Source organism: Euphorbia lathyris, chromosome 2, assembly GCF_963576675.1.
Source record: "Euphorbia lathyris chromosome 2, ddEupLath1.1, whole genome shotgun sequence".
NCBI classification, from domain to species: Eukaryota; Viridiplantae; Streptophyta; class Magnoliopsida; order Malpighiales; family Euphorbiaceae; genus Euphorbia; species Euphorbia lathyris.
This window is the reverse complement of record NC_088911.1, coordinates 24,268,928-24,278,931: the sequence shown is the minus strand read 5'-3', so window position 1 is coordinate 24,278,931 and position 10,004 is coordinate 24,268,928. Positions and strand designations below refer to the sequence as shown.

General features: G+C 33.0%; 1 protein-coding gene across 2 annotated transcripts; it reads left to right on the top strand.

Annotated features, from left to right (window-relative positions):
• The first annotated feature begins 6,461 nt into the window (after window positions 1–6,461).
• LOC136217374 (uncharacterized) lies at window positions 6,462–9,718 on the top strand. Of its 2 annotated transcripts, none has more exons than XM_066003974.1 (6): window positions 6,462–7,283; window positions 7,380–7,512; window positions 7,596–7,734; window positions 7,889–7,928; window positions 8,032–8,281; window positions 9,031–9,718. In XM_066003974.1, exons 1-6 carry the CDS (start codon window positions 7,068–7,070, stop codon window positions 9,168–9,170), a joined length of 918 nt encoding a protein of 305 aa, XP_065860046.1. In that variant the 5' UTR covers window positions 6,462–7,067; the 3' UTR covers window positions 9,171–9,718. The 2 variants fall into 2 exon arrangements, with proteins under 2 accessions (XP_065860046.1, XP_065860045.1); XM_066003973.1 differs by having other exon boundaries at window positions 6,464–7,283; window positions 8,029–8,281; window positions 9,031–9,717.
• Window positions 9,719–10,004: the final 286 nt, after the last annotated feature.

Here is a 10,004-nt window from a genome sequence, read left to right as displayed (position 1 = left end):
ATTAAATGCTTAATAGGGAAAGAGAGCCTGTGAGTAATGGTATATATATTCCAGCCCAAGGAATTCAGTCAAAACGCATCCTATGCTCTTCTTGCGTACTAATTCTTTCATTTCAATATATTATAATTTAAATTTATCATCTTTTATTTTGTTTTTCACATTAAACTTTTGATAATTAAAAGAAATAAAAAGTCACTTTTCAATATAGAAATTGATTAAAATTTGATTAAGAGAGCATTTTCCATTGTACTATATTCCAAATTTGTATTTTTAACAACAGAAAACTTCTCTCCTCCCTTTCTTCTCTTCCATTTTCGGTCAAAGTGCTTCAAATCTTCCTCTTTTGTGGATCTATTTTGAGGAGGAAGAATGGCCATATTTTTCTTTTTTATATTTTCTTTTTAATCACTATTTATATATTTTTATCGAATCTCTTTATCCGTTTGAATTGTATCTGCTCTCTATTATTTTGCTATTTATACCCTTTTCGGATTTAGCAAGAGCGGAAATGATTTATTTTATCTGTGTATCAATATATCTACGCAGTTGCAACAAAAAAAAGGATTTAGATCTGAATGTTCGGAAGGGCCTAAATGATGATGTTTCGATTGTTGCTGCTGCTTTTCTACAGATTTGGATTTCCATGAAGTATATGTTTTATGGGTTTTTTTGTGTGTTTTATTTTTATGGTTTTTTATACTCTTTCTAGTCATTTTCGTCCCTATGTGGATTTTGTAAGCTTGTTTTTCTTACTTGTTTGTTTTTCTTGTTGTACTTGTTCTTTTCTAATCATAGATATAAGCATTTTCAATATAAAAAAAACAATAGAAAACTACTTAAAATTAAAAAAAAACAGTTTTTATATGCATATATTAATTTATATGCATATAGAAACTGGTCTACTACATTTATTGTACTTTTTAAATTGCTTTTTTAAACTTTTAAAAATTTCAAATGATTACATGTTATTTAATTACATTCAATAACTCTATATTTTTTTAATAAAATTTATTGGATGTAGAAAATAAATTCGCCACATGTCAATGTGTTTGTCACATGTCAAAAAGAAAATGCTAAACATATAAAGAATTAGAAACTTTTGGAAATTCATTGGACAGTTGGATTTTTGGGTTACTGAATGCAATTGAACAAAAATGAAAGGATTATTAAATGCAATTGAATAAGAGTATAGGCTTGTTAAAAATTTATTGGATAAGAACAGGAGGTAATTTGAAATTTTTTAAACGTGCCGAACACAGGAGACAATAGATGTATTAAGACTAAACAATTTCTTTTATATCAAAAAGTAAAAAATAGAATTTTAAAATGCAAATGTAAGAAATTCAATTTAACAAATTAGGATTCTCAATATGCCCGTTGCTAAGAATTTACGAGTTAAGTCGATTAAGAAGGTGTTTGTTTCAGCTTTTCGAAAGAGCGTTTAGCGTTTCACTCCAAACTGCAAAAAACATAGCATTTGGTTAGGTTTATATAACCGCAGTGTTTAGCATTTTCTCTTGAAACTGCAGCATTTTGGAGCTTTTCACGAAAAGCTCTTATTTGGTAAACAACTGTTTGTAGTTAGTTGTTATTGACAAAATTATCATTCTTTATTTCCACAAAATATGTTTCTTCTTTCATATTATTTATATTTCTATAACATAATTACCAGAAGAACAATGTTTTGTTGCGTTCAATAATATTTTTTTATTTTTTATATAGATTATTTTTATTAATTTGTGTAACACATTTTTTTATAATAGGAAAAGGTGCAAAAATACCCATAACGTTTATAGCTAGGAGCAATTTCATCCTTAACGTCTAAAATGATGCAATTATACCCCTAATGCTGGCAACCGAGAGCAATTTTACCTCTAACATTGACAAGTTGGTAAATTTGAGAAATAATTCATCAAATTGTCTTCTTGGTCATGACTATTGTCATCTACACTTCACATGTGCATGAGTTTATCATCATTAGTAACACATCATAAACATATGATTAGACGTGAAATTTTAAAAAAATATATATATTGTCTTCTGTATGAGTTGGATAAAAAAATTCAAATATATCGCCGATTTTATACATATTAATTTCAATTTTATTATTAAATCATAAAAAAATATAATCTTTTTTTAACCAACTGATATGTGCAATTGGTGTAGAATAAGAAATAAAATATTTGTGTTTTATAATAATGTATGAAATTGACTCAACTTGCCAATGTTAGGGGTAAAATTGCTCTTAACTGCCAACGTTATAATTAAAAGGAAAAATTACAAAACTAGGTCAAATGGGAGGTCCATTTACATATTTAACCCATTTACTCAACCTACTACATATCTAAACTGATTTTGTGTGACTTTCCCATAATACCCCTAACCTTCCCATTTCCCCAAACGCGAACGGCCTCTCCCCTCTTCTCATTGGTTGCACAAAACGGTGGCAACTCCTCCATTAATGATTATAAGACTTTTGATCTTCCTATCTTCCTTTAAATTGCACGAAATCTGGACCATTTCTCCAAATCACAATGTATTTCTCTTCTTCCTCTCTTCATCTCTTGATTCTGCAACTTCCTAATCCTAGAAAACGAAGCCATGGTTCTTCATCTTCCATTTCCTGCTCGTTCGAAGAAATGGTGATTCTACGTTATTTTCATGGTTTTTCCCAGTTTATCATATTGGGTTCGTCGAAAAATGTAAGTATATACTGTTTTTCTGCGTTTTCTCAGACCAATCCACTTAGCATATGCGGTTTTCGCGATGTCTTCGGGGAGAAATTTATCGATTTTACTTCGCGAAACGATGATTACGCGAAGTTTACGAGGTAATTCGATAAATTTCTCTCGCAGACTCCGCGAAATCATCGTTTCGCGAAGTCAGAGCGTCACATTTCTCCTCGCAGACTCCATGAAATCATTGTTTCGCGAAGTCAGAGCGTCACATTCCTCCTCGCGGACGTTGCGAAATCATTATTTCGCTAAGTAAAATCACCCTCTTCTTTGCACATTTATGTTCGCATACTTAGCGAATCATCGTTTCGCGAAGCCAAATCTTCCTTTTTTCTGACTAACACGATTAAATTTTTCTGAAGGTGGTTGAATACATAATATTCATTCCTAGAAGCCGGCGTGTTAGGGTGCCATGAGAGACATCCATTCAAAAATGTCTGGACTTCCAACCATCGGTCGTGAATAGGAGTCTACACCATGGGACACGTCCATCCATCAGTGGTGAATAAGAGCCTATGTGTCGTAAGACATCCATCCATCGGTGGTGAATAAGAGCCTGTGTATAATGAAGTGATTTGTTAGGAGTTTATCATGGCAATCTTAGTGAATAGTAGCCTATGTATTATGAAGTGATTTGTTAGGAGTTTGTTGTGGCAATCTTATTGTAAATTTTGATAATGTTATGATTTTAATGTTGTTATTGTGGCAATCTTGTTGTAAATTTTGATAATGTTATGATTTTAATGTTAGAATCCGTTGTTGTTTGGCATTTTTTGTTATATACCATTTCGCGAATTATCTTCAAAACGCATCCAAGCTTCGCATATGCTAATTAAATTCATCAAGTAAACCAAACATTAGCTTCGTAGGCTTCGCATATGCTAATTAAATTTATCAAGTAAACCCAAACATTAGCTTCGCATAATATCGAATCTGCGAAGTCAGGCGGGAGGGAGGGGGACGCGCGTAAATATTGAGGGTATTATGGAAAGTCACACAAAATCAGTCTAGATATGTAGTAGGTTGAGTAAATGGGTTAAATATGTAAATGGACCTCCCATTTGACCCATTTTTATAATTAACCCTAATTAAAATTGCTCCTAGTTGTAAACTTTACGGGCATTTTTTCACCTTATCCATTTTATAATTTCTTTGTTGATTAATTTAAAACATGTTCATATTAGCAACAGCTCAATATAATTTTACCAAACACTAAGAATTAAATAGTTAATAACAAACACCCAACAGCAACAGCTAACAGCTTACTGCAACTACAAACAGCTAACTGCAACCGCAATAGTTATTAGCTAACAATTGAACCAAACAGACCCTAAGATTAATTTAGATAGTTAAGAGTTTCAAATCATTTAAATTAAAGAATCTAAATTTAAATCTTAATATGTGCAAAAAAAAAAAAAAAAAACTATAATGGGAGGAGAATCTACCTGAAAATCTCCAATCGAGCAATCATATTTAATGTGGAGTTGGAGTGGCTTTCGACCTGCGTGCTCGGATGACGTCTCTGTATGGGTATCGGTCTCTCTGAAAATACTCTGACGCTCAAGTGAGTATTGGATAGGGAGAGATAAAGTAATTGAGAGAGAGAAAAGTAGATGGACCTTTTATTGGTGGTGATATGGTTCCTTTTATAGTTGAGAGAGATTTCTCTGTCTCCTGGCGGGCTTGTGCCGTAAGTGAGGCTTTGGGCCCACGTCTCATTTGGGTTGGGATTGAATTGGATTCGGTCTGGCCCATATCCCTCATCGATATTAATTACGGATAAAGATTAAATTTAACATTAACATTTAAAAAAAAAGTGTAGATTTAGCTCTAAGATTAAAATTATGTAATTTTAACACTAACATTTTCAAATAATATCAAGTTTAATCCTCTATTATCGAAAATTTGAAAATTTTGGTTTGACTGTTATTTAACTATTACCTCAGATCTTCTAAACAAATTTATCGATAAACTAAAGTAGTTTCTTAAATTTTTTATTGATTTTTATAACTATATTAGTAACTAACATAATAAATATTTTACACGCTTTGACAAAAAAAAACCTTATATCTGATCGATTTGATTGTTAGCATTTTAACATGTTTTTTTTTGTAACTGTGTTACTATAGTAGTAACTAACTCTAATACAATAAACATTTTACACACTTTAACAGAAAAATAATGTCTGAAACCGAGTTAACTTGTCAACGTTATGGGTAAAATTGCTTTTGACGGTTAATGTTATGGATAAAATTGTACCATTTTAGACGTTAGGGTAAAATTGCACGTTAACTGTAAACATTAGAGGTATTTTGCACCTTATCTCCTTAGATATAATTAATATTTGAAATGTCCCATGTTACAGATAAATAAAAACACCCATCATTTTCAAATTTTCGATAATATCCGACTAAAATTGATTTTGATTTGAAATATTAGGATTGAGTTTGAACCATTTTGCAGTTCACCACTGAGGATCAAATTTGGTGTTAATCTCTGTATTATATGGAAAATTTATAAATTTGGTCCAATAGAGAGATCAATTTACATTTTTAAACTCTTCCAATATATTTTTACAAAAATAACCTCACAAACCTCTCATTTTCTTCAAACCTCTCATATTTTTTCCCCGACATGCACTTCCTGAAGCATTATCACAAAATTAACATATAATTTAACTATAAAAATTATCACAACAATTTAATAAACAATTTAAACCGAAGAAAAAAGCAAACAACATTTGAAATGACCATGTTTTAGCCTTTGATCTAGAGATATAAATTAACCTTTTTAAAGACTTAATTTTGTAAATTTCTCATATTATATTATATAGTATATAAAGAATTGAAGAGGTCATAGAAATGTTAATTAAGGAAAAGGGAGTAGAAATGATTGTAAATTAAAGATTTTATGATGTATAATCCCATTCCCATCAGATTAAACAGAAAAGAATTAAGGTCCGGATCAGCAGTCACTGTCAATCAATATATTTTCAAAACAATTTCTTTAATTTCAGAATTCATTCCAATCAGTGATCGACATCTGTAAAATATATATAAGAAAGGGCAGCGCAAGTAGCCGCCGCCATTAGAGCCGACAAACCAACGCCCATACGAAACCTTTGACCGATCTCTTCGACAGTCCAAGTCCAAGGGCATTTTGTGGTGGTAGCGACACTCATGATTCTGTTCCAGTCTCTTAATTTTTAATTCTTAATTACCTACTTCTAATTACTATTTTACCCTTCTCCCCATCATACACGCCGCTTACTCCGCTCGCCCACTGGTTAATTTTTATCCCCATCTTATCTTTATTTTTAATTAATATTAATTACCATTCATTAATTATTGTTGTTTATCCTATTAAAGGTTTAAAATACTAAAATGGTGGGTTCCCGGAGAAGAATTTGATTTTGATTTTATCACAATGACGATGTTGCCCCTCGCTCAAATAAAACCCCCTGTAATTCATTACAGCTGGGTGGGTTTTAATTAGAATAGATTAGGTACCCTAATAATGATGGTTATGATAGTAATATGAGAAAGGACTCTAGAATCTACAGCCATTAATGAAAAAATACCCATTTTGGTTAATAATGAGAAATTTTAGGGCAGTGATTGATTTTAGGGTAAACAAAAAGAAGGGTAGTTTAGGGTGTTTGTATGTAGTGATGAGATGAGAATTAATGGCGGTCTTAAGTTAAGGGTTTGTTTGTTTAATTAAAGAGAGATTTAGAAGGTCGTGCCAGAAAGCTTAGGCCCCACCAAACAGACCCTGTACTTTTTCGGTTAGCATATCAGAGAGGAAGTTAAACGGAACCGAACCGGAGGAAAAAAGGGTCAAGGTTGAGTACAGCGAAGCAGGTCCTTCTGCTTGTGCTTATGTTTATGCTTATGCTTGTGCAGTGCAGACCCATTTATAAAATCTTCTTCTATGTATAATAATAATATCGAAATGTGTAAAATTTGAGAGAAAAAGTGCTGATACAGCGAAAAAGGTATAGTCTTTGGTTCTCCAAATTTTCTTTGGACAACCTTTGTGGGTACCCACTTGCAGCTTTTTTGTCTGCTCCTCTTCCTCTTCTTCTTCTCCTTGTTCTTGTTCCTCTCTTCATCTTCTACAAAGATTTCTCCTTTTTGCTCTCTCGTTGAGGAATCTTAGGAGGGGTGTGGATGTGGAAAAAGTAGCAGTTATAACATTACAAACACACGAGTGTTAGATGTGATCATCATAAAAAAAAAAACGGCTCTTTTTCTAGCTTTATTTGTGTAATTTCTTCTGTTTGGAAGGGAGGCAAAAGGGTTTTGTTTTTCTTCTTCTTATTTTGGGGGTATGTCTATGTCTCAACAAAGACAATTTCAGATGATGGGTGGGGGGCAGCAGGGGCAGCAGTACAATGACACAACATTTACCAAAATATTTGTGGGTGGTTTGGCTTGGGAGACTCAGAGAGACACCATGAGACGTTATTTTGAGCAGTTTGGGGATATTTTAGAAGCAGTTGTTATCACAGATAAGAACACTGGGAGATCCAAGGGTTATGGCTTTGTAAGCATCCCCAACCCCCTTTCAAAACACATTATCTTCCTATTATATTACTACATATGTTTCTTAAAAACTGGGTCTTTTTTTTTTTTTTTATAGGTCACATTCAAAGATCCTGATGCAGCCATAAGAGCTTGTCAAAACCCATCTCCAGTCATTGATGGAAGAAGAGCAAATTGCAATCTTGCATCTCTTGGTGCAAACAAAACTCGCCCTCCTGCTTCTCAACATGGTAGGATTCTAATTTGCTCATTTGGGTTCATAAGTAAAGATCAATTTGAACAATGCAGATAAGTTAAAAAAAAAACATTGCAGGCGGCACAGGACGGTTTAGAGCAGCAGCAGCGCCAAGTTTGGTGGCTCCACCTGGTGGTGGTGGTTATCATGGTTCATCATCATCATACATTCATCAACAACCGGCTGGGCAGTACACATTTCCTTATTCAGCTTATGGGTAAGCAAAGCAAAAAGAAATGTGTTGGAGGAATAAAATGTCTCTGTTTTTTTTATGATCCATGTCTTTAATGTGCATTCAATTATTCATTTGATGCTTAAATTCTTAAATTCTTAAATTCCCTTTTTTCTGTTTGGTCAACAACTAATAACAGGTACACTGGAGGATATTCTCAGGACAACATTTATCCTCTGGTCAGTTTGATTTTTCCATAGCCAATAAAAAGTTGAGATTTTTTCATTTGGTTTTGTTAAATTGAAGGCATTGTTTGTTTGTTTGGTTACATATATACAGCAGAATTATTATGGGGTATACGGAAGTCAGCAAATAACGCCTTATTACACAGCTGGGGGGGCATCAGGAGGAGGGATGTTCCACAATTATTACCCATTTGTTGCTCAGTATGCACAAAATAGCCAATCTCATCATGCCTACGGTCTTCAATATCCTCAAATGGTACACTACCCCTATTTGCCTCATAACTATGGCTCTTCCGGAATTTTATCACTCCCTTCTTCAATGCCAGTGCCTACTAATTCTACCGCAGGTGATTCTTTCCACTGCCTCTCATATTATATCCGCTAGCTAATTTCCGTTTCCATACAACATAGATAACTACTTATAAATGCCACAATGTTTTTATAATTATGTCACGCTCCATAAGTCCATTTCTAGACGCGTGGTTAACTAGAAAGGCAATGTGTCGATTATAAGCGAGTTAAAGGAGTTTTTTCTAATTGAGTTAGATCTAAGTTTGGTAAATTCTATTTCTTATAAAGGATATACTATTAACATTTTGTAGTAAGCACGTGTATACCTTAAATGGGATCAGTTTCTTTTTCACCTACCCAGACAAAAATGACATAGTTTTAGGCAAAAAAAAATGCAGTCTTCTACCATTAAGGGTGAAATTAGAAGAATAAACAGGGATAGAACCACCCCTAACTATAAGTAGTGGTCTTGACCGTTAGGTGTGCCTTGTCACCTTTTTTCCCTCTCAAATCTGACTCTGAGTTTAGATAAGAGTTTCATTTTATATATTTGTTATCTGGATTCAACGATCCATCTCCAAGTAAAAAACGTTTTTAGACTCCGTCTCTGAGTTTAAATAAGTCTTGTCGTATTATGTTACATACGTTCAAATTTATTTCAAAAATCTAATATTGCTTCAAATTAAAAACATGAAGAATAAGTTTTTATATTTTTTTTCTGTTGTGTCCGTACTTCCCAACAAATGTTAAGTTAAAATTTTAACCTTCTGAAAAATGTAACACGTTAAAATTGAAACTGCAACAGGTGCAACAACAACAATAATAACGACTACTTCAGCTACTCCAGTTTTGGGGACACCAGTAGCAACCTCCACCACGACAGCAGCCGCGGTAGGGGTGGTCGGAGAAGGAGAAGTTGCTTCTGAAAAGACTTCATCAACCTAGCTAATAAGGAATTAAATTGGAGTGTCTTCTTACAAGACTAACAACATATCAAAGAAGCAAGCAAAATGGGAAGAAATTAATGAACATTGAAGAAACAGATGGAGCTAGCTAGAGAATTAATTCAAAAATCATATCTTTTTCATCCATGGAGATCGTTCATTCCCCGACACTAGAAAAAGGTTCATCATCATCGTCATCATCATAATGCTTGGTTAATTTAGGAGGAGCTTTAATTAGTCATCAATTAGAATTGTAGGAGCAAATTTAAAAAAATCATATTCATGTATTAGCATAATTTGAAGGTGGAAACCAAAATTGGCATTGGATTCTTACCTAAGAAGACACTAATTAGCAGATGATTATTATATCTCGGAAGCAGAGAGCATCCGATGATGTATAATCTTGTTTATAATTTTGAATTTGGGGTTTAAAGATTGATTTTATATCTTTTTAACCCCTAATTATTGGTCAATTAGGGAAGAAGATGGGGTGAGATGGGATTTTGCTCATCCAATAACTTGTAATTTTTTTGTTTGTTCATTATTTATGATATAAATATATTTTTTCCAAATCCTTCTTTTGCATTATGTTAATATTATTAATTAATTTTGATTGGATTCTGGAATCCAAGGGAGATGGTGTTGTTGTTGTCTACTTTTTATGTTTAAAAAGTTAGGCATGCGAGGTGTATAATTGGTTGAAATCCATATAAAAGTGTAAAGAAGGTTCTTCCCAAAACATTTCATTATGCAGGTGAATCAAGCAACATCATTGCTATTGGCTACTAATTTTATGGGGAAATTAAATTAGACCTATAAGGAAAAAAAAAAGTGT

Excerpts from the sequence above, each read along its gene's own strand:
- LOC136217374 (XM_066003973.1), top strand. The coding sequence starts at position 7,068 with ATGTCTATGTCTCAACAAAGACAATTTCAGATGATGGGTGGGGGGCAG. Across the intron at positions 7,513-7,595 it reads CCCTCCTGCTTCTCAACATG|GCGGCACAGGACGGTTTAGA; the intron begins GTAGGATTCTAA and ends AAAACATTGCAG. Across the intron at positions 7,929-8,028 it reads AGGACAACATTTATCCTCTG|CAGAATTATTATGGGGTATA; the intron begins GTCAGTTTGATT and ends ACATATATACAG.